At 38.8% G+C, this 24,320-nt stretch overlaps 5 protein-coding genes and 1 long non-coding RNA gene across 6 annotated transcripts; 4 read left to right on the top strand and 2 right to left on the bottom strand.

The window, feature by feature from the left end:
* Positions 1 to 787: 787 nt before the first annotated feature.
* Positions 788 to 3,104, top strand: LOC122076783 (protein CHLORORESPIRATORY REDUCTION 7, chloroplastic). The gene is made up of 3 exons (XM_042642327.1): positions 788 to 994; positions 2,178 to 2,302; positions 2,660 to 3,104. The coding sequence occupies exons 1-3, from the start codon at positions 910 to 912 to the stop codon at positions 2,930 to 2,932; spliced, it is 483 nt and encodes a 160-aa protein (XP_042498261.1). The 5' UTR covers positions 788 to 909; the 3' UTR covers positions 2,933 to 3,104.
* A 1,710-nt stretch (positions 3,105 to 4,814) lies between these two features.
* LOC122076299 (probable disease resistance RPP8-like protein 2) lies at positions 4,815 to 8,136 on the top strand. Its single transcript, XM_042641614.1, is given in 4 exon segments — positions 4,815 to 5,971; positions 5,973 to 6,736; positions 6,819 to 6,936; positions 7,737 to 8,136. Coding segments are annotated over 4 exon segments (1,800 nt in total). The 5' UTR covers positions 4,815 to 5,300; the 3' UTR covers positions 7,984 to 8,136.
* A 4,807-nt stretch (positions 8,137 to 12,943) lies between these two features.
* Positions 12,944 to 17,165, top strand: LOC122077201 (serine carboxypeptidase-like 25). Its single transcript, XM_042643064.1, has 8 exons — positions 12,944 to 13,457; positions 14,549 to 14,752; positions 15,417 to 15,592; positions 15,672 to 15,956; positions 16,114 to 16,244; positions 16,356 to 16,451; positions 16,555 to 16,660; positions 16,755 to 17,165. The coding sequence occupies exons 1-8, from the start codon at positions 13,022 to 13,024 to the stop codon at positions 16,896 to 16,898; spliced, it is 1,578 nt and encodes a 525-aa protein (XP_042498998.1). The 5' UTR covers positions 12,944 to 13,021; the 3' UTR covers positions 16,899 to 17,165.
* Positions 17,166 to 18,054: 889 nt separating this feature from the next.
* Positions 18,055 to 19,015, bottom strand: LOC122077202. The gene is made up of 3 exons (XM_042643065.1): positions 18,654 to 19,015; positions 18,458 to 18,563; positions 18,055 to 18,337 (listed from the first exon to the last, which is right to left on the bottom strand). The coding sequence occupies exons 1-3, from the start codon at positions 18,860 to 18,862 to the stop codon at positions 18,293 to 18,295; spliced, it is 360 nt and encodes a 119-aa protein (XP_042498999.1). The 5' UTR covers positions 18,863 to 19,015; the 3' UTR covers positions 18,055 to 18,292.
* Positions 19,016 to 21,573: 2,558 nt separating this feature from the next.
* Positions 21,574 to 24,241, top strand: LOC122076196 (serine carboxypeptidase-like 25; the record flags this gene model as incomplete). The annotated part of the gene is given in 5 exon segments (XM_042641516.1): positions 21,574 to 22,037; positions 22,188 to 22,267; positions 22,761 to 22,884; positions 23,662 to 23,837; positions 23,984 to 24,241. Coding segments are annotated over 5 exon segments (930 nt in total), but the record flags the coding sequence as incomplete, so codon positions are not given.
* On the bottom strand, positions 22,125 to 22,884 carry LOC122076197. Its single transcript, XR_006139457.1, has 2 exons — positions 22,764 to 22,884; positions 22,125 to 22,270 (listed from the first exon to the last, which is right to left on the bottom strand). It is a non-coding gene; the product is annotated as an uncharacterized LOC122076197 (long non-coding RNA).
* Positions 24,242 to 24,320: the final 79 nt, after the last annotated feature.

Raw genomic sequence — 24,320 nt, 5'->3', positions numbered from 1 at the left:
AGGAGGAATCAAAGTGGTGGGGGAAAGGCCTTAAGAGGAGACAATAAGATTGTTTTTAGGGGAGCTAACAATGGAGAGGAGGGAGACGAGGAGAGTTTGGAGGAGACCTCGAAGTAGATGGCATTTTAAATATTTGTCAACGGATTTGGAAATTGAAAGTCAATTGACTCCAAGCACTATTATAGTGTCAAGATTTTGAAAACCATTATCAAATCATATAAATAACCAAATATTCATTCTTAAGCATACAAATAAAAATACGAACTAAATAATTTAAATAGAAAATCTCTCTAGACATGCAAGTAAATCCAAAATTACTAAATAAAATAATATGTAGGACATTTGAGATTCCTAGCAAGACATCCCGACCTGATTTTTAGTTATGGTCTTAAATTTGTATCATTAATCTCATGCATTGATCACTATGTGTCTCCTTACATGGGCTAAAGATGCATCTAACGTTTCTTATCTGTGAGAGAGTGTGGGTTCTACACGTGCAAAAATCAATGAATGCAAACAAGAAAGCATCATCAAAGCATCATTTCCCATTTAATGGGAGGTGGGCCGGGCATATTACCCTCAATGTCCCTCATTTGTCTAGGCGCAGGGACTACCAAAACAAAAAAAAGTCCAGGCACAGGGCATATAAATTAATTTAATAAATTTGTATTTCTTAAATCATAAAAATAGATTTATTCCCGTTTTGTAATGACGAAAGTAGAATGCTAGAATATTGGGTTTGGTCCTTTTGGATTCTGATAATAGAGGGGCAATTTCGTAAATGAAAGGAGATTGAGAAGATAAAGGAACGGTTCATCTTCTCCTCTCACATGTCCGGCTCTAGTACGTGGTGTAGCTTGTAATGTGTTTCCTGCTCTGATTATGATTTTTCCATTACATTTATGAAAAATGCTGAAAGCTGCAAAATCTCTGAAGTCGATGGAAGGAGCTTTGGAGAAACTTATCTTCACCAGTGGACTTCACAGCTTTGACGGTAATTTCTTTTGAATGTTCTGTCCTATTAACTTTTGGTTTTCTGCACTTTAGGTTTTGCTTTTTTGTTGTTTCGTTTAGATTTCGTTTATCGAAACCTCAGTGGGATTCTGATAGAGCTAAAATGAGTTGGGTTTGTGGTAGATTATTGATAGAGAGGCTATTTATTAATGGATTCGTGGTTAGGGTAATATAAGGAATTTCTGTGGAGGTTTTATGGAGTCCAAGAACTGAAGGTCTGAACTTGCAGTTTATATTTACTTAAGTTTCATAGATTTCTGAAATCAACCCATTTGATATTTTGATTATTAAGTTCGACTATGGATGTGAACCAAAGGAGGTTATTGAATAAGAGAATATGTTTTCTTCTTCACCATTTATTCTCAGTTGTTGGAACTGGACTTGAAAGGAAGAAGTTGCTTCCACAGTGCCTGAGGAGCATGGAAGTTACCTATGATGTTTTCACTATATCTTCTTTATGTTAATGTTTCTTACAGTAAATTAATAATCTGGGACTCTGAACAACTAGGAATTCATCCATTTCCTTGCGGGTCAGCCATTTTAATTTATTGTCAACACCTTAAATCATTGGTAGATACACCATAGTTTTAGTTGCAATTGTTAAGGTGTAAATGTGGAAACGGAACCCTAAAACGATGCAAAAGATAATGGAAAAACAAGAACAAATAATGCACAGTGGTTTACGAGGTTCGGCAAGATTGCCTACGTCCTCGGTGAGATGAGATTCTGCTTCACTATCAATGGAGAATAGAGTTACAACACTCGTCCTCACACCTGTCAATATTTCTTGCATTATCGAGAAAGAACCCCTCGCTACAAATATATAGCGGGACTGCCGTCCTGCCTGTCGAGGCGCCTGCACCAGTACTCCCTGGATTAAACTGTGACGGAATACAAGACATCGTACACCAACAATAAAGATGATAGAAGTTTTCCAATCTAGTTCCATTGGGTGATTCTCTCGTCCCTCACTTTCCCATTCTCATGCTTCTTAGTGTAAGTCAAAGCTGTAAACAGGTGGTGCATTTTTTTTTTTTTTTCATTTTAGCTCAGCATAAACCTTATACTCTTAAAGCTGATTCACAGTTTTATCAGAACAATATCTCTTTTTTCCTTTTCCTGATTTTCTAATTCAAATTAAAATTTTCTTGCTTTATTTGCAGCCAAACAATCATTCGTACGTTTCATCCAGACTCCATTTACTTGTTCAAGACCTGTAGCTGTTTCTGACTATATGGGCTTTTTGGTTGATTCCACACTACCGAAAACGCCGAGGCACAAGAATATGGTAAATTTATATAGTTCTCCTGTTCCTACTTGAGCTTCCTTACTTGCATCAATTTCCTTTTATTCTACCTTTTCTTTTTCATGTTGGTTCACTATAATGTGGTGTTTATTCTCAGCAATTTGGATTGATTGTCAAATCTCGTACTGCTCTTTGATAATCGGGGTTGTCAACAGACTAGTGCATTTCTTGTAACCAATCACAATGTTAAATCTAATTGGAAGGAGGTCTTTTGAAATTCATGAAACATGGCATGCAGATGCCACTGATTTTATAAGCACTGCATTTTCATGATCCATCCCAAATACATATTGCAGTTGATGCCTACATACTTTCTTAATGATTGGAAAATATAATCAGACTTGTGCTGCGAGGAGGAGAAGAGCATATTCACAGACGGACACTTATGTCTTGATGGAACCTGGGAAGAGTGAGGAGTTTGTCTCAGAAGAAGAGTTGAAGGCCAGGTTGAAAGGTTGGCTTGAAAATTGGCCTGGCAATGCCTTGCCCCCAGACCTTGCAAGATTTAAAACTATTGATGATGCTGTTACTCACCTTGTAAAGTCTGTCTGTGAACTTGAGATCGACGGAGGACTCGGTTCAGTGCAATGGTATGAAGTTAGGTTGGAGTGAGGAAAATACTATTTGATAAAAGTCAGTCCCATGTTTTATATTCCATGGTCATTAATGAATGATTTGAGTGTAAATGTTTTATTATCTGCCTTTGTTGTCTGTTCCTAGAACGCTGTTATTAAGGCTATGTTTTACTCGGTCTTTACTTAAATAATATTTCAATTCCCATGAATATTTGTCACTTATTAGTGATCTCAAGAACATTAAGTAAGTATATCATCCAATATTAATTCACATAAGGAAGAGCCAGGTGATGAATATTGAATTCGACACTTTCCTCTTTTTCTCCCTTTTTTTTTTTTTTTTTTTTTTCTGGTATAAAACTATCATCCCATTTTACAGAAAGTATAGTTGAATAATATAGTTGCAAGTCATTGGCCGAATACCACGCAAATAGTTTCTTCTTCGTTTCTCTGTTCTGCAATTCCTAGTCTCAGGCTTGACCCATCACCTCCTCTTGTCTTGTGTATGTGTCACTGCATAGGCATATGCCTTGGAACTGGTCTCAAAGAGGCGGGGCAGGAACCCATTGGAAGATCTCAAAACTATTACAAATCATAGGACTGTCATATTTATAGTTTTTTCCTGAACAATACAGTCTGGTTTGAGCTACATGATTTAGAACTCCAAAATTTACTTTCAAACAACCCACCAATAATGCTTTTCATGATCTTTTGTCGTGTAGCTAATTAGCTATTCAGCCTATACTACTGACTGAAAGAGCTGGTTTGGTGTATGTGCCTGGATTTCAACTTTTGCAGAGCTTACATACAACCCAGAAGGTGTTTGGATGTTCAAAGGAACACTTTTTCTGACTTCAGAATCACATTGGATGCATATGACATTGTCGTCTTGATTCAACTTTTCCTAAGCTTACATGCACCTCAAACAAGGTGCTTGAAGGTGCTTGAAGAACCAGCTTCTTAAACACATAATTACAGGGGATGCAAACATGAATGCTAGTGTAGAAGAAAAGAAATGGCAAGCTTCTCAACAGCATTGATTCTCAGAATACACGCTTCTTGAACTAGAACATCTACAAAAAATTTTGGGCTGGCAGATTAATTGCCAGAAAAAAAAGAACGCAATTTATCCAGACAAATTCATAGAGACCAAGAATCCGTCTGATTCTGCTTATCGACAATGACAATACTCAAATTTGAGGGTGACCAGTATCCTGGAAACGGGGATTCTGAAGCTGCAATAATGAGAAAACTGGATAAATTTAGACAAATTTAAAAAAAAAGTGCTTCCAAGATATTTGAGTCGGAAAGAATCCCAACAGTAGGGACCTCTAAGACCCTAAAACAACCCAATTGAGAATCTTTGAGCCTAAGGCATACACTGTGCCTTCTCATAGATTATTATATTATTTTTTTTAAAGAAAGAAAATAGTTATTGAAATAATCAATGTGAGAGGGTGTAGAATACCCTGCTTGCTCAGACAACCCTCTTCTATATATTTTTTCATCAACTTGCATTTTAGACCTTTGTTCATGTAATGGGATTGGGATTGGGATTGAACTTTGCTTTGTACTCACTGTTGTGACAGCATGCTTGAGTTGTTTATACTTCAAGGAAACCCTGTAATCCCCAGAAAGCATAGTGGTTTATACTCCTAAAAAAAAAAAATTTCTTTTCATCTCATTTTTTGAGAAGAATAAACAGCACGTTGAAGGCTTAGACCACCAAGAAAGAGCCAACAATAGGTCAACAACAATTTGAAGAAGAACCAGCAGCAAAGAGCCAACAACAGGTCAACAGCAGAAGAACATACTAGTGACTTGTAAAGAAATTCCTTCACTTTGAGGGGCTCTCTTTCCAAGAAGAACTACTACCATGAAAAAAAGCGCCTTGAAGGCATTGGTTTGAAGAAGAGCCAGCAAGAAAGAGCCAACAGCAGGTCAACAGCAATTTGAAGAAGAACCAGCAGCAAAGAGCCAACAGGTCAACAGCAGAAGAACATACTAGTGACTTGTAAAGAAATTCCTTCACTTTGAGGGGCTCTCTTTCCTAGAAGAACTACCACCAAGAAAAACAGCGCCTTGAGGCTTTGGTTTGAAGAAGAACCAGCAAGAAAGAGCCAACAGCAGGTGAACAGCAATTTGAAGAAGATCCAGCAGCAAAGAGCCAACAACAGGTCAACAGCAGAACATACTAGTGACTTGTAAATGAATTCCTTCACTTTGAGGGGCTCTCTTTCCAAGAAGAACTACCAGCATAAGCCAACAACAGCTCAGTTGCTGCAGAACATATTAAACATATTTGCAGCTTGTAAAAAAATCATATCGCCTTGACTTTGAGGGGCTCTCATTTGAAGAAGATCTAAGAGCAAAAAAAGCTAACTGGTCTACAGTAACTGCAGAACATGGCTTCGGCAGTTGTGCCACTTCTTTCGCAATACCTTGGTGCGTTGCTGATACAGGAAGCAGACCTTTTAGGTGGGACGGCTGATCAAGTTTATAAGATTCAAGTTGAGATGGAGAGGATAGACTACTTCTTAAAAGATGTAGATGCAAAACAAGATGAAAGTGAAAGCGTTCGTAATTGGATTGCAGAAATCAGAGATCTTGCTTACGATGCAGAGAATATCATAGAGACCTATATTCCCAAAGCAAAGTATGCAAGTTCCTTCAATCCAAAGAAATATATACAACTTCACAAAATTGCGAAGGAGATCAAAACGCTTCAATCCAAGATCCAGGACACCACTCGCAGCATAGAAACGTATGGCTTCATGAGGATTGACCAAAGAGAAGAAATGAGGTCAACAATTGATAGGCAGCGACAGTTGAGACAATCCCATCCACACTATGATGATGAAGATGCTATTGGCATAGAGGACAACATTAAGGTATTGGTTACAGAGTTGATCAATAAAGAAGGGCCCCATCTTGTTTCCATTGTTGGGATGGGGGGTTTGGGTAAAACTACCATTGCCAAAAAGGTTTACAATCATGCTAATGTTAAGCGTCATTTTGATTGTTGCGCTTGGAGTTTTGTTTCTCAACAATTCCCAGTAAGAACCATTTTGCAATCTAAATGAAGGAACAAGACTTGAGACTTTGAATGATGGAGAGTTGAAGGAGAAGCTATGCAAGCTATTGGAAGACAAGTGCTATCTGGTGGTCCTTGATGATATATGGAGAACCGAGGCTTGGGATGTTCTAAAATCCACATTTCCTAAAGGAAAGATGGGAAGCAAAATAATGATCACAACTAGAATCAAAGATGTGGTTCTTTATGCGGATCCATTCGGCTTTCTTCACGAACCTGCATGTTTGACCAATGAACAGAGTTGGGAATTGTTCTGTAAAAAAACATTTCTTTGGAAGAATATTGCTTCAACTTCTTCTTTGTACCCTCCAGAAGCAGATAAGGAGAAGTTAGGAAGGGTCATGATAAAAAATTGTGGCGGTCCGCCTTTAGCAGTTATTGTACTTGGAGGCTTGCTAGCAGGGAAGAAGTCGATTCAAGAATGGGAGATGGTGGCTAAAGACATTAGCAGGTACCTGAACAAAGCCCAACAACAAGGACAACATGGTGTTTCATGGATATTGTCTTTAAGTTACCATGATTAACCTTATTTCTTGAAGCCATGTTTTCTATACCTTGGCCTCTACCCAGAGGACACCGAAGTCCACAAAAGGCAATTGATTCAAACGTGGATAGCAGAAGGTTTTGTGCGGCATAATGGGCAAGGAACAACAAAGGAAGAAATAGGAGAAGAATACTTGCTTGAGCTGATTAATAGGTCATTGGTTCAAGTGGGTCGAAGGACCTTCAATGGGAAAGTCCAAAAATGCTGACTTAATGCGAGACCTATGCTTGTGGAAGGCAAAAGAAGAGAATTTCCTTTGTGCTTTTGATGGTGGAAGTTCTGTAGGGGATTCTTCTTATTCTTCTTCTTCTTCTTCTTCCTCTTCCGCTTCTTCCACTTCTATGGTGGCACTAATCTCTAATCATCGAATGCGCAGACATAGCATCCACTTCACTTGTGACAGGTATGTTTCTATGCAACAATGCAAAAGAAGTCCACATCTTCGTGCCTTCTCCTTATGGAGACCATCATATCCAGATGAATCCATTGTCACGTTGCAGTTTGTTTGCAAGAAATTCAATTTTCTTAGGGTCCTAGAGCTTGAGGGTGTCATTATTGATAGCTTCCCCAGAGACATAGGGAATCTAATTCACCTGAGATACTTGAGATTGATGGGGACACGGAATGCTGGAATAAGTGGAAGATAGAACAACTGACTTTTTGTCTGTGTCTCACTGCCTCTTACTCATTTGGTATTACGCACGATGACAAACCTTTGCGAGTGGATGGACTGAAGAATCTCTCAACTCTAGTGCTTCAGTGGAGAAAAGGGTTGCAGCTGGAAGTTGCTCTATCAAAATTGACAAGTCTTCAAAAATTGCATTTATTTAACATCAACAGTTCTGATTTCAAGTCGTTACATCAGTTTTTAATATCCAGATTGGATCACCTTCAATGCTTGCAATTGGACTTTTAGTTTATTCCTGCTCCTTCCCATGATTATGACTGATCAGCATTTTCTTATTGCCGTAGCATATGGAAATTGAATCTATCAGGAGGGCTAACGAAATTACCAAAATGTGAAGAATTCCCACCAAATCTAAGGAAGCTGAGGTTGGAAGGGTCTATGTTGGAAGAAGATCCAATTCCAACTTTGGAAATGCTACCAAACTTGGAAAGTTTAACATTGAGTTATGAGCAGACCAATAAAACCACCGGATATCATTTCACTGAAAAAGGGTTTGGAAGACTTCAATACCTTTGACTTCTTCACCTACTATACTTTGAAGAATTGAGAGTGGAGATGGGAGCACTGCCATGTCTTGTACATCTACAAATCATGAATTGTGAAAGCTTAAGAATGCTTCCTGAAGGATTGAAATTCGTCACAACACTCGAGAAATTGGAGGTAGTAAGGATGCCAAATAAATTCAAGGAAATGCTTCAAGAGGATGAGGATGATTGGTACAAAATCCAACACATACCCTCCATCATAATACAACACACTTGACTTCCTTCTGTTGCATTAATGCATCATATCGTCAAGAACTGCATCTCTCTCTCTCTCTCTGTTATTTATATGGATTTTTTATGTGTCAAGTGACTATTTGTGCATTTTTATGTTAAATGATCATGCTCAGAAATGACATAAAATTAAGTACAATGTGGTGCACTCGAGTCTCACATTTTGATCTTCAGCACCCATTTCATGATCTCATGAGGTGTGTGCTTAAGTTCACTCTACCTGTTCATCTGAAAGCTGATTTTGATTGTCTTTCTTTGGTAAGAGATATGAATGAGAAGTCTAAGCATGCCCTGTTGTGACTTGTGCGGTTACTACTGATGTTTCAGTCAGTCATTCATTTCATAATTGATCTAATAGTCTCCATCAAGGTGTTTATAAGTTTTTTCACTGCTCATATTTGAAGAACTTCTTGTTGAGACCTAAAATCTATCATATGACAAATCAGGAGAAGATAAAATTCTTAGGGAGCTAGGGCTTTGGGTATCCAGATCACATGCATAATGGCATTAGCCACATTACAAAATAAAGCTCTAAAATATTAAAAAACCAGATCAATAGCTAAATCTCAATGGGAAATGTCAAAATATAGAACTTTCACAAGAGATAAGGCCTATCTTCCCCTTCCATGGTGATACAGGTTGTACATACAAATAATGACTAAAATCACTCCTAAGAGATAAGGCTTATCAAAGATGGACTGGTTGTAGATATCCTGTGGAATGATTAATATAAAAGAAAGGAATTACCTTTTCAATATTCCGGTTGTTGAATCCTTTTACAAACTACTTAAATTTTTTATGTAGTTTTGAAGTACTCCAGGTCATGGGGATTAAATATAGTTTGATTCCCCTCTCCAATTGCATTGTGGCACTCGCTATCCCTAGTGTGTGTACATATATATTATCTAGAATGGCTGATCCTGTGGTTCCATAGACATTTTCTTCGAGGACCCTATTTTTTTTCTCCATGGTGAAGAGAGAGTCCCTCCAACGATGGGATCCGACTCTTTGATTGGACTAAAGAAGGGTATTTCGGATCATAAACAATAAGGGATGGAAGTTAATAATGAACTCAGAGTCTAATCATAGTGGTATACCATCATTGATGAAGAAATTCAATCTAATCTTTTTCCTAATATACAATATAAAAAATATTATTTTACTAGATTTGGCAAAGAAGAAGATTATGTACATCCCATGAAATCAAATATAAATAAATACTGGACTAGCTCAAGCTTTATTTTTTATTTTGTTTTTATAATTATTGTAATTTTAAATATTACTTTTATTTTTATAAATCGGAACCACAATGCTTTCCCTTCAGTCATGTTGACAAAATTATTTTAGGCTCTCTATGGTCTATATTTCTATTTATCTATTATTTTTGAAAATTAATTTTTATAAAAATAAATTTAAGGTGCAGAATAGAACTTGATTGGTTGCACTTATGTAGAACAAATTATAAAATAAAAAATAAGTTTGGTATTACCCATTTGCGTAATAAATTCTCCAACCGTTGACACTCCTCATCTTCTTCTTCCTCCAATCTGTAAATAACACAATTGAACAGAGGATTCCTGGCTTTCCTCAGCGCCCACTCCCATTTTTCTTTTCCGTTGCTTGCATTCACGTTTCCATGGACACCACTCTCAGAAACTCTGTTTCTTCCTTGTGCTTGGTAACAACTTGATCCTCATCTGTGCAGATCACTATTCTGATTGAGAGAGCACAGGCAATTTGTGCCGCTAGTAGCCCATAACAGAGCCCCGCATACTCTGCTTTCAAAACTGTTGCAAGCACAGCTGCTCCCACCATGTAGAAGGAGTAGAAATTTATGGCCGCACCGATGCTCGGCCTAGCACTCCCTCTCAAAAATCATGCCTTTCCACCGGAACAGTTGAAGCTCGCATGCAATATCCCTTCCATGTGCAAACCCTAGATCTCTATTATATTCTCAATCTGATTTGATTTCCTCCGATTCTTCATTGCGAAAGAACACAACGTTTTGATCACACCGGAATTGGAATTTCCTTCAATTACATTTGACATTTCAGAAATTTCTTGCCAATATTTTCAATCTCAGCAAGTTCATTGGAAGAACAGGAATTTAGGTTCATGCGGGATTGGGAGCGAGGGGGGTTTGCAGGTTTCAATATATATTTCCGTCAAAGATAACGGATGTTTACTTGGACTTTGAAAGGGCCAGAAGACACCAAAAAAAATAAAAAAAGGCGAAGTTACATATTTACCCTTGATTTTGCGTTGTTTCAACACGTGCTTAAACCAAGAAAAATGAACCAGATTTGGATCTCTCAAGTGTGCCGACCCCTCCAATGCAGACGGCTGGCAGCATAGGGGCACACATCTCAAATGCTTCACAGCTTAATGCCTGGAGGAACTGGTGCACTAGAGAGGATCACAAATCCTTTTATTTTAATTAATAATAATAATATAAATAAATGTCATAAGATAGATCTAATAAATAGAAATGCAAATCACACCGAGAACGGATCTAGTACATAATGCACTGGTTGCAACCTCTACTTCAAGAACAGGCGCAAAGAGGGTGGATGTTTCAAGGATCGATTCCTGTCACATGTATCCCTTCATTTTCCTATCATTTCCCCCCTCTATTCTGGTGTGCATGAGTAAAAAGTCCCTTTGGACAGTTCCTTAGTATGTAAATAATAATAAAAATATTGCAAATAGCAATAGTTCATTATTTTGTCAGTTGTTATCTAGAGAAATCATGGCATCTTGTGATCTTTGATTTCAAGTCTTAAACCGGTGTTGAGCCATTGTGGGTTCAATTTTTTTAGAAAAATGGGTATACTTAATGCACAAGACTCCAATATATGTGAGGTCTAGGGGAGAAAATGAGAACTAAGCAGCCTTATCTTGAGAATGTCGAAAAACCATCTCCATTACTTAAACCACTAGATCACAGCATTCATATCTAACCCTGGACCAAACACAATTATTTAAGAATTCTTTCTGAAAAGAAAGAATATATATAAATAATGTCTTGAACCTTCTCTCAAATTCAGCAGATGGAATTAAAGTTTGATTAGAATATCTAGCAGAGCAGGATGCCAGGCTCTGATGTTTTCTTAGACCAAAAGCAATTGGACCTTCAAAGTTTGACTGGCATGCATGTTGCATAACCTTGGACCAATCACAATCTGAATGAGTTCCTGATTATCAAGTAGATATCATTCCCCTTACGTTCTGGTTCCGCACACAAATACCCATACACACTTGTGTCTGTATATGTGTGGACAGATCCTAAAATACCAATCTTCATTCCAGACTTCCCATTTCATATATGGGATTTTGATTATATGATCAACTTCTCAGGCATCAGGGTTTTCAATCCATTGACCTGGACCGGTTGGTGATGTTGAAATTTGAGAGTTTGAATGCACACTACCACTCATTAAAGAAGGTGGTGGCCACGGCAATTGGTGGCGGTGGCGGTGGCGGTGGCTATGGCGGTGGCTGCGGTATTTTGTCCAGCTGTGAAGGAGATTTGTAGCTGATGCTTTAGCTAAATGGAGAACATATAAGAACCTTTCTGAGTAAGCGTGATAGACAAGAGATGAAAAGAAAACTTGATAACTTTGAGACAAAAGTAAGAAGGTCCCTCGTTTGAATGATGAGTCAAAAATCTGATGATACCCCCATTAAATGATATTGAGTTTTCAATAATGTTGCAGGTTTCTTCTATATGGGACATTGACTCATTGATGGTGACACAGTAAGACCCTACCCACCACCACCACTTACCCTCTAGTGTCTACTAAGTACTCTCTGGTGTCTAACAACTGCTTTAAATGCTACATTAGTTACTCTTCTTCTGCAGTTCTTCTGATGCAACTAAGTTTAACATGATTAAATCCACCCCCCTCCCCCAACCCAAGAAGAAATCTGGGTTTAATATGATTTGTTATATCAGAATGAGAGGTAATCCCATTAGAGAAAATTATGAGGTCGATGATGAGATCGTTTGGCACTTATTCATGAAGGTTGGAGGAATTTTTTTTCTATCTGCAAGGGCTCGCAATTAAAGAAATAGAATAATTCACTTCCCATTTAGGTTCACATCTTTTAGGTTTTAATATTTTCCAAACCAACAAAGCGGAGTTGACGGAATAGGCACTATAGCAAAGGAGAGACAAAGAAGGGCCATAAATCATCAAACAACACTTTTTAGCTTTCTTAAGGATTCACGAGTGACACACCCGCTTACCTCTTAGGTGAGAAATATCCTTTGAGATTCCATTTCTTTGACTATGAACCCGAATAGCAGAAAAATTCCTATAACTCGGATAGCAGCAAAATTTCATCTTTCATTCACTATTACCACAATTATGTATTATTCCTTACAGCTACACATTTCTATTTATAGTTGAGTGCTTACAGGTAACATGTGATAACATGTGGTGGTATGAAAGGAGAACCTCCAAGAGTGCCAAAGGTGGGTGGTTTTTTTTTTTTTGTTTCTATGCTTCATTGTGGACAAACTACATATCTTCTTGTATGGTTGTAAGGCTACTAAAGATGCTGAGGAATAAAAATAATTGAGAAGACTCAAAGAAGGTGAGTGAGGGAGTCATTGGAGGAAATAAGCAATTTATGGCCATCATCACCATTGCCACACCTTCCATCTTATTTAAGGGAGAAATCAATGACATCCCCTCCCACCCACTGGGCCTCCTCCTCGCGTGCACGTAAAGGGTCTTTAAAGACTGTAATTGAAGAGGAATCCCATATTCCCATATGAGAGAGTCCTGACAATAGTTTAGCCTAGCTAACAACTTTTAACTATAATAACTACAATCCCATTATCTCAAGCTTATCCAGAGGGGGAGAGGTGGTAGTTAGAGAAAAGGTAGTCAAAGGCCGGAACAAATAAATACAAGAGGAATTAATGGAGGATTGAAGGACTGAAACAAGGGCGTGGAGAGACCATGTGACCCTTTTCACTATAAACAAAATGAGAATTCCCAATTCTCTCTCTCTAGATGCTATTTATTTCATTGAGAATAGTGCATCCTGCGCATAAGTCAGTGAATTGGCTACTACTAGTTATAACCTGGTTGGTGTATGCCCATCTCTCACTTCTGCTTCTTCTTCTACTTGGGACTTGGGAGTCTTGGATTTCAGTCATGGCCATGGGCATGGCTGTGGGTAAAAGAGAGACGGTACTAGTTATGTCCATGGCCTATTTATTCCTTGTTATGTCGTCTGTGGGTACAAGTCATGAAGTAGGAAAAGAAGAAGAAGCAGCAGCAGAAGCAGATAGAATAACTGAACTTCCAGGACAGCCCAAAGTCTCATTTCTCCAATACTCTGGCTATGTCACTGTTAATGAAGTTGCCGGCAGAGCTCTCTTTTATTGGCTTATTGAAGCTGTTCATCACCCTCAGTCCAAACCTCTGGTCATTTGGCTCAATGGAGGTCATCTCTCTCTCTCTCTCCCTCTCTCCCTCTCTCTGTTTTGATGGTGTTTGTGTGTGTTTAGGAGGGGGTGGTCCTAGTGTTTTTGAATCTTTTGATGTGGGTATTCCCTGAAGAAGAAAAATAAATGAGAACATCACATGCAGTGATATAAGAACATGATAACAAGACAAGTATATAATCATTTTAAGATGTTTATTTAGCTGAACTTCATGTCAACCCTTTGATCCTCTCCTACTTTCTCCTCTCAGTCTCAGCCCTTTACTGTGTCAGAAGATGTCTTTGTTCCAGAAAGGTTCAAAAGTGTTTTGGGTTTTTGGGATTATTTTATTTCACGTTGCCAAAATCATTACAGATGATGGAGAAAGTAACAACAATCAGTTGAGCCATAAGCATATTTGCAAATAAAAAAAGGGAGTAGGTTTCCTCCGACCCCTGTGTGCAGTTCCGGCGAAAAAAGGGTTGGAAAAGACTACCATGTGCTCAATTTTGAGTTGCCATCGTAGGAATCTGTTCTCCCACAGGAATGCGAATTATTTTCTTAGCTTTTGTGAAATAAAAAATTTCATCCATATTGATACCCTTATGTGTTATCACATTGGCTACTGTAGCCCCACGACCTGGCAGCGATCTCTTGCCAAAAAATAAAGATATATGTTACTTGTTACCTTATCTTATTTTCTGCAAATTCTTTCCATTATTGGGTAATTGATCTTTCTCCCTGTTTGGTTGGTAAGCTAGAGTCACACCCATCAATCCTCTCTCTCTCTTTCTTGTTCTTTCTCTCTTATATTCAAGGTACAGAGAGCAACTACAACTCTATAAGCCTTGAATTCAAGAAAGCAACCGAAGATGGATCTCATTTACTGCACTTTATTATGGGTTGCAGCCTTAAAGCCGTTAGATAAATTCAATGAGGTGGGGTCCTCCCAATACTGTATGCATATCCCATCAGCCATCAACCCAGCCAATCTGACTTGTTCCCAATATTTATTTTTTATAACCAATTTCTTTCCTATACTTTTATTGTTGATTAATGATTATGAGTTTGAAATTTTGAATTTTGGTGGCAAACACCTCTATCTATGCAGGACCTGGGTGCTCTTCAGTGGCTTATGGAGCTTCAGAAGAGATAGGCCCATTCAGGCTCAACAAGACTGGTTCTGGTTTGTACCTCAATAAGTTCTCATGGAATACTGTAGCTAACCTACTGTTCCTTGAATCTCCGGCCGGCGTTGGCTTCTCTTACACCAACACATCGTCCAATCTCTTTGACACAGGCGATCAGCGCACTGGTATATGATCCATATCCCTTTTAGTTCCCCTTTCTCTGCTAATTATGACGATGACAATGGAGCATTTTTTATGGCTTGGAATGTTTGTGTTTCTCTTCTATGGTTTAAGTACATTGTCCATGATACTTTACTGATTTGATGATTAAGGGAGTCCCATAAGAATGAAGCCCAAGAAAGTGAGACCTCTTAATGAGTTCATGGCCCATATGTAGGGTATCTCTACATTTCTAGTGGTGGTGTTGTGATGGTGGAGATGGTGGTGGTGGATGGTGATGATGATGATGATGTTGATGGTGGTGGTGGTGGTGGTGGGGAGAAATAATCATGTCCAGTGTGAACTTATTGACCTTGTGTGTCAAAATATTCTTCCATACAGTAGTTTCATGTGCTCTCCCACTTGGGCTGGTCCATAAAAATGGCTCTTAGTTTCTTACATTGCTACTTTGTCTACTCTGGTTTCTCATTCTTTTGCTGTGAAATTAATCAGAAAAATAGGCCAAAGCTGAGTCCAAGTATCATTCTATTCATAGGTTAAACTAGATCAACATCATCATTTCCATCCAAGTTTAGGTCTGTTCTAGAGTTTATTTACTAATTAAAGAGCATTTTAAGTAATTCATTTTGTGTAGTAGTATGTATGATCTAATTGATGGATGTGATTCAGCAAAGGATTCACTGGAATTCATTATCCGATGGTTGGACCGGTTTCCACTCTACAAACAGCGAGATATTTATTTGACGGGAGAGAGCTATGCCGGGCATTATGTCCCCCAATTGGCAGAAGAGATTATGACATATAATTCAAAGACTAAACATCCTATAAATCTCAAAGGGATAATGGTAATCTTTCTTTGACAAAAGGTAATTCAGATTTGGTAATAGAGAATTCTATTAAAAATAAACAAAAAATGCTTTGTAGGTTGGGAATGCAGTTACAGACAACTACTATGATAATCTTGGCACAGTGGCCTACTGGTGGAGCCATGCCATGATCTCTGATAACACCTATAAGCAACTACTCAACAAATGTGATTTCCATCAAGAAAAGGAATCAAATGAGTGTGAATCAACTTACTTATATGCCATGGATCAAGAGTTTGGAAACATTGACCAGTACAACATATATGCACCTCCATGCAATAATTCAGATGGCACCATGAGTTCTACCCACAGGATCCTGCATTTGCCTCATCGACCCCATCCGGTATTTTTACGAAACTAAAATATCATACAAGAAAATTAAGTCATTAAATTAAGACTGATCATTGACCCATGATGTTATGTTTGTGAAAAATTTTGTTCTATCTGAATTTTGTTGGCTACATTCTTGACATTTCTTTGCCTTTTGATTTTTTTCTTAGATTTTCAGGCAGATTTCAGGATATGATCCTTGTACAGAAAAATATGCTGAGATTTATTATAACAGGCCAGATGTGCAGAAAGCCCTCCATGCCAACACAACTAAAATCCCTTATAAATGGACTGCTTGCAGGTGACTAACCTTTTTATCCTTAAATTTCCTTCTTTCTCCTTTTGAGCTTTTTTACATTATTTCAAGTGATGATTTGATAATTTGATTCTAACAAGTGCCCATATATTACAGTGAGATTCTAAACCGAAACTGGAATGACACAGCTGTATCAGTTCTGCCAATCTACAAAGAGATGATTGCTGGTGGTTTGAGAATTTGGGTGTACAGGTTGCTGTCTACTGCACATTATGCCAAGCTACTGAATATTTCTTACTCATTCTTTGTTATTTATTAATTGATAGTTTTCCTATAAACTGCATATTAATTACAGCGGCGACGTGGATTCTGTGGTGCCGGTTACTGCCACTAGGTACTCCCTTGCTCAGCTTAAGTTGAGAGCCAAAATTCCATGGTATCCATGGTATTTGAAGAAACAGGTACTGCTACTACTACTACTAGATGACAGTGAAGGCTTTCTCTTGAATGCTAAATGCTTATCTAAGGGAATGTCTCTGGTTATGCTTTGTGAAGGTGGGAGGGTGGACCGAGGTGTATGAAGGGCTAACATTTGCAACAGTGAGGGGGGCAGGTCATGAAGTGCCACTTTTCAAACCCAGAGCAGCCCTTCAGCTCTTCAAATCATTTTTAAGTGGGGAGCCTCTGCCGAAATCATAGGAGACCATGTTCTTCAATATTTCGAATTCCAGAACAAGAAAAACGAAATTTGTTACTTAAAGGGAGGGGGGGGGCGGGGTGGGGGAAAGGAAAAGCATGGAGAAGGAGGAAAGAAGATTTGAAGAAGGGTTTTTTTTTTTTCTTTAGCTTTTATTGACATGGATCTCAATTAAGGGAATAAGGAAAGAAAGGTTGGTGATCTTTGATGTTCTAACTAGATCCATTATTAAAATGATATATATAGCTAGCTTATGTCTTCTAGTAGAATATGGTTGACCATCCTCAATTCTCATCAGTTTTCTGGATTGGACCACTCTGATTTATGACCTACGGCTAGTTTCTCAGAACATAGTATTACACCGCTGGCCAAGACTTGTCAAACGGTTGTAGGAGATTCTTGTACCATTCCAGGACTAAAAATCACGGGACCCATACTTCTTCATCCTTTGGCTAAAAGAAGATAAAGAGCGAGTTCAACGATGCAATAAAAATCTAACATTATAGTGGGAATTCCCCACCTGGTAGATGGCATTGGTATCATGCAAGCAATGGAGAGGCTGGGCCATCATTGTACCGGTCGACCGGTGACAATGGATTCAGACCAATGGTAAAAAAGTGGGTGAAAATCCCCAATTGGCATTGAAAAACCGTTCAAAATTATGATCATATACAGCTTGGTTTGGCTTGTGGAAGAGGCTTGGCGCAGCGGTATTCCAACCAGGTTCAAAACATGGAAACAACTTAACTGGGGACACTTACTTTTTCTTTCTTTTTTAATAGTTTTGTTTTGGCTTGGTTTTTGGGCTCCCTTTTGACTATTATAGGGTACTTGTGGGAGCCAGTTCAACTAACTTTTGCACTCTGACTTGAATTTCATTTATTAAGTCTTAGAGTGTTTCATTGTTGAGAATCATTCGTCTTAGAGCTTATACTTTGTATCCCTTTTGGTCCTAGTTGTGCTTTCAATTGTTTACTTGGCATTTGGGCTTTTGTTTTCTTCATCTCAAAGATTGAATATAAGGATCCGGGGGAAAAGGATATATAAAGAAGATTCGAACAGGAAGATCACATAAATAGGAACCCTTTTTGTGACTGCAGAATCACATTGAATGCATATGAGAGCTGTTGACAAGAAAAAAAGGGGGAAAAATCGATCTTCTCAGTTGAACCATTGTCTTATTGATTCAAAATTACAGGGAATATGCCCATGTAGAAGAAAAGAAAAGGCAAGCTTCTCAACTACATTACTCGGAATACATGCTTCTTAAACTAGAACATCTACACAATTTCATGGGCTGGCAGATTAATTACCCAAAAAAAAAAAAACAATTTATTCAGACAAATTCATAGAGACCACGAATCCATCTGATTCTGCTAATCGACAATGCCAATACTCACACTTGAGGGTGACCAGAATCCTGAAAACGGGGATTCTGAAGCTGCAATAATGAGAAAACCATATCAATTAAGACAAATTCAAAGACAAGAACTTTCAAGATATTTGAGTCGGAGAGAATCCCAGAAATCCAATTATGAATAAACCTTAAAAAGGTTTTTACCTTGGGTGGATTTTCAGCTGGTGGTAAGTGTGACCCTGTCTTCCTGCTTCTGGCTAAGAGGCCCTTGGAAACAGGGGACATCATAAAGTCGGTCGGGCTCTTATACCTGCAATTAGTATGATATAATTATAGAAAAATGAAACAAAAAAATGCACTATTTTCATGAATAATCCAATTTGTACGATGATCTGAGAACCTTTCTTGGTGCTTGAATGCCTCGGGGACTTTAAGGGGATCCGGCGTGACCTTGTGCGTTCCGTTGCCAGAATTTTGAGATCTCTGATCTCTCAACGAGGCAGGATGAGGTGGTGGAGTTCCGTCAGCGGAAGTACAGTTCTCTGATTGGATGGAAAGTTTGTTGTTGAGAGGCGTCTGAATCACTTTCTCCATGCCAAAATCAGCCATGGATGATTGTAACTTGTAAATGGCTTTCCTTCAGTTTTACTTTGGAGAGAAGACGAAAGAGGACGAAGGACCAAAGCTCAAGAATCCAGTCCTTTTGCAGAGAGAGAGAATTTCGAAAACCAGCCGTACTGAAGCGATATTTTAGGCTTGGAGGCTGGGGATAATGTAGAGACCTTGAGATGATGACCGTTTGAGGGTAACGGCAACTCCAACGTTCGAATTCTGAAGTTTGCGACAAATGGACAATTACTATAACACCCCTCACCCAGCCTATATTTACTCAAAGCCCTCTGCCCCCAAAGGTTTTTTTTTTTTCCCTGATTCTCCGATCTCCAATAATGCATACTTTCACCCCTCTTTTCCCCTGGTATTTTAAAATCCTTAGCTTAACCTTGGTATTTTTTAGTGGGCGAGCTTGTGGCACAACTGTTAGGTTGCAGTATTGCAACATGTTAGTCACAGGTTCAAAACTTGGAAACAACCTCTTTTATGAAGTGAAGGTAAAGCTACATACACTTTGCCCCTCCTAAACCCTACAGTAGCAGGAGTCTCGCCTCGTACACTGGGCTCCACTCACCTAGGTATGAAAGATTGGCCCTGACAACTCGAATCCTCCTTGGCCCCCTTAAATCCAAATAGGGCTTGGGCCAAGTTTGCTAACCTTGAGGGTGGGTTAGGATTGAAAAACCTCAACCTTGGATCAGGATTGGGACAGGTTCGGGTTGAGGTCCTAGCTCAGCCCAATTCGACCTAATCAAGCCCAAAATTTAACCCTGAATTTTTATATTAGAATTTAGGATTCCTATTGGTATTTTATATTTCTATAATTTTTTAAGGTATAAGATATGAATAGGAAAAACAGGTCAATCAAAGTTAATTTAACCATTACAGAAGCCAAGGTCATCCCAACTCATCCCAGCCCAACCCAACCCAGCCCTAACAGGGTCAATTAGGGCCGGGTTGGGTTGGTATGAACCCGACAGGGACAATTAGGGCTTGGTTGGGTTGGTATGAACCCGACAGGGTTGAGCCTGAATATGAAACCGTCAAAGTTAGGTTGGGTTTGAGTTGAATTTTGAGGACCTATGATTGGGTTAGGGTTTTAAGAAATTTGGCCGAACCCGGCCTATTCACCCCTACACTAACCCAATAACCCACCAACGCTACTTCCCTTTAAATTTTGAATCGTCTGCATATACAATTATTTGAACATACATCATATCAGTGATGTACGTCTAGGTGATGTACATGCAGAGGATCCATTCTCATTTACATTGCTTTTTTGCATTGGATGATTCAGATACCATAGTCCACAGTATGGGTGGCAGCACACATCTGACGACCTAGAATACCTCAGGTCCTCACACACGGCCCCACGGCCCCACTCAACCTTGTTCCTCCACAAACACCCTGCCTCCCTACACTGGACCCATCCCCACCTTCTTCCCCCGTCACTGCCCCATATAACCTTCATCACCAACTTCTTCAGTTCTTACACACATCAACAACTTAAGGGGGTGTTTGGTTCAATAAATCTTTGGGATGACATTCTTTAGAATGATAATTCTTAATTTTTGGAGTTGTTTGGTTCCACTAGGATGACCCTCATAAGTGAGCATCCTACTTCTCATAAATGACCATATTATAAATGATGTGTTTCAAATCTATGTTTATCTCAACACTTAAATTCATATCTGAGCAACCTTTTTACCACTTAGTATAAAAAGAGAAAGCGAAAAGACGTTCTCTACGGAAGCCAATATCTCAACTTGCGAGAAATATATACTAGCCTTAAGGCAACCAAACGATTTTTCAGAAAGAAACATAATTCAGAAGAATGTCTATCAAAAGATTGACATTCATATCCGATACGCACCATTTGATTTACCGAACCAAGCACCCACTAAGGCTTCATACTTTGACCGGCATTGGACGGTTGAACCCAACCTTTGTAACAGCAAATTCCCAGCAATGGAAATGTCCCAACAGAATTCGCCCTGCAATATGATTTGTTGCTGCTTCGGAATTTCATTGATCAACTATGAAATTTTGATATCAAAGGACCAACAAATCGGCAAACTCATTGACGGCGAGGGAATAAGGGAGACCCTTTCTGTTGGTTGATCTAATCAGGTTCAAGTTCTCCGCAACAGTCCTAAAACGAAGATTTATCTCACCCTCTGTTTCAGACCTCTTCTCTGTCTTTGTCTCTCCAAGTTCTTCTGCAGGTAAGGCAAGGGAAGGGAAGAGAAACATCTTCTTTTTTTAACTGTTCATCTTCTCTTTTATCGACTTTACTTCGCTTTGAGTTTGGATATCCATGGAGCAAATCATTGCCAATGAGTTGTTCGATGAAATGCTGAAAGTGATAATTCTAAAACTCAAGAATGCACTGAAGTGAATATCTATCCAAAAATTATTTTCATTATTAGTCAAGGAAGCATTCTTGTAGTCTCTGAGAATGGAAATGCATATCAAACACAGCCCAAGTTTAATATGATCGATGGTGAAATCCTTCGTCTCGTATTCACCATTACTGCAATTATGTTCCCTATTAAATCCCGACAACTTAGGATTATTCAACCGTTAAAGACTCCTCACCACTTCTTACAAATAATTTAGGAAGATAACCAACCACAACCCATTGTATGAGGGGGTCTCCTAACAATTAGGGTCATTCATCCGTACTTATTCAAATTCATTCAACCCACATAGTAAAGCTCTTGAACGGCTTTCCTAAACTTACTAAGATACTGCCACTTCATTACAACCACATAACAAAGAGGCTACTATCTATTTATTATCATCTGGGTGGTGCATACCTTTCTGATCACCTCTGCTTCTTCTTCTTCTTCAACTACTTTGTATTTACCGGACACCATCATGGTGATAGGCATGGCTACTGTGGATAAGAGGGAGATACTATTAGTTGTGGCCATGTCCTATATATTCCTTGTTGTGTCAGCGGGTGCAAGCCACCATGATAAAGTAGGGAAAGGAGGAGAAGAACCAGAAGCTGATAGAATAATTAAACTTCCAGGACAGCCCAAAGTCTCATTTCAGCAGTACTCTGGGTATGTCACTGTTAATAAAACAGCCGGTAGAGCACTCTTCTATTGGCTTACTGAAGCAATTCAACCTGATTCCAAACCTTTGGTCCTTTGGTTAAATGGAGGTCATATCTCTCTCTCTTAATTTTTATTTTTATTTTTTTTCCTCAATGAATAGTCAACTGATTATATATATATTTTTTCTTTTATTGTTGATTAATGATTATGGGTTTGAAAATTTGAATTTTGGTGGCAAACACCCTTTATTTATTCAGGGCCTGGCTGCTCTTCGATTGGTTATGGAGCTTCGGAGGAGATAGGCCCATTCAAGATCAAGAAGAATGGAACGGGTTTGTACCTTGTTAAGTCTGTCTCGAATTCTTGACCCGTTTTGAAGATTGACCCGATCCGACATATTTTGGTGGCGACCCGAATGGGAATTTTTCTGAGATCTGTGATGGAAGCAGAGGGCTTGGGCCGATAGGCCCAAGCCCGGAGCCCATCACTCGTATCTCGTATGGGGGTGCGGGGGCGTAGCCCCCGCGGTATGGTTCGACCGGATCGACCGTGACCCGATGGGTCGAACCGCTATTTGGAGTATATATATATGATGTACTGTTGCTTGTTGAGAGTCATTGTATTCTAGGGTTTTCACGAAGCTAGGGTTTCAGGGCGAGTTCTTCCTCGCCGCTGTTAGGGTGTAATCCTTCTTCTTCTGCATAGTGGATCATCTTCTTCTTCGCCCGAGGACGTAGCACACCACCCTGGTGTGTGAACCTCGTTAAATCTCTGTGTCGTACGGATCTATTATCTTTCTTTATTCGTGTTTCTTGGTGTTTGATCTAACATACCTCAATAATTTGTCATGGAACACTGTAGCCAACCTACTCTTCCTTGAAAGTCCGGCCATCGTTGGCTTCTCTTACACCAACACATCATCCGATTTGCACACCTCAGGCGATTCGCGCACTGGTATATGACCCACACTTTTAGTTTCCCTTTCTCTGCTAATTTTGGTGATCATGATATCATAGGGCTTGGGATGTTTATATGCTTTTTCTTCTATGTTTAAGTATTGATTTGATGGTTAAGGGAAATCCCATAAGAATAATACCCAATAAAGTGAACCAGGCAAAAAGACCTCTCAATGAGTTCATGACCACCCATATATAACTAAGCTATATTAAATACTTGGGAACAACACCATGTATCTAGACTTCTAGTGGTAGTGGTAGTGATGGTGGTGGGGAGAATAGTCATGTTCTGTGCGAAACAACCTTCCATACCACATGTGCATGTGCTCACCCACTTGGTGGTGGTTTTTATCTTCTTTTTGGTTTGCTTTCTCTCCTTATGGCAATGCCAAAGATGGACAAGTGAACATTTTTTTTTGGCAATTTGATTTCATTTCTTGCCGTCCTGGGATGCCTAGACGTTATTTCTGTATTTTATTCTTTGTTTATTAATATATAAAATTGCTGACCTTTGGCCAAAAAAAATTAAAAATTGGTCTACATCATGATTACCATCCATGTTTAGGCCCATTCAAATCAGCCAACCAATAAGTGTTTTGATCACTTTGGTGGTTGGTTCTACCATTGTTGTTTCACTTGTCTGGCTGATCTTACATGATAATTATTATTGCTATAATGTTCTAGATTTTATTTACTAAATAAATTAAGAGAATTTTAAGTAATTCATTTAGTGTAGTACGTAGTATGTATGATCTAATTGATGGATGTGATTCAGCAAAGGAAGCACTGGAATTCATTATCCGATGGTTGGACCGGTTTCCACACTACAAACAGCGAGAGATTTATTTGGCAGGAGAGAGCTATGCTGGGCATTACGTCCCCCAATTGGCCAAAGAGATTATGACATATAATTCAAGGTCTAAGTATCCTATAAAGCTAAAAGGAATAATGGTAATCTACTCTACCTTCTTCCTTCCTTTATTTTTCACTTGATAATGTTATATTTGACATTTACATGTAACTTGCTTCTTTTGGGTTGGAACCCCAAGTGGTATTTTGTGGACTATCTCATTTTATGTACAAAAAATGACTTGTAGGTTGGGAATGCAGTTATGGATAATTACTATGATAACCTTGGCTACTTTGACTACTTGTTGACCCATGCCATCATCTCTGATGAAACGCATAAGCAGATACTCAACAAATGTGATTTCCATGAAGGAGGCAATTTTGAATCGGATGAGTGTAGGCCAGTATACTCCATTGTGAAGAAAGAGATGAGCAAGGACATTGACGAGTCTGACATATATGTACCTAAATGCAACAAAAACAAAACTACTGGTACTACCCACAAGGTACTGGATTTGCCTCATCTACCGCTTACGGTATTTACCCAATCTTTTTTTTTTTTTAGATGGGTACACTATAGAAAAG

This window comes from Macadamia integrifolia, chromosome 4 (genome assembly GCF_013358625.1).
Source record: "Macadamia integrifolia cultivar HAES 741 chromosome 4, SCU_Mint_v3, whole genome shotgun sequence".
NCBI classification, from domain to species: domain Eukaryota; kingdom Viridiplantae; phylum Streptophyta; class Magnoliopsida; order Proteales; family Proteaceae; genus Macadamia; species Macadamia integrifolia.
This window is presented reverse-complemented; position numbering and strand designations above follow the sequence as displayed.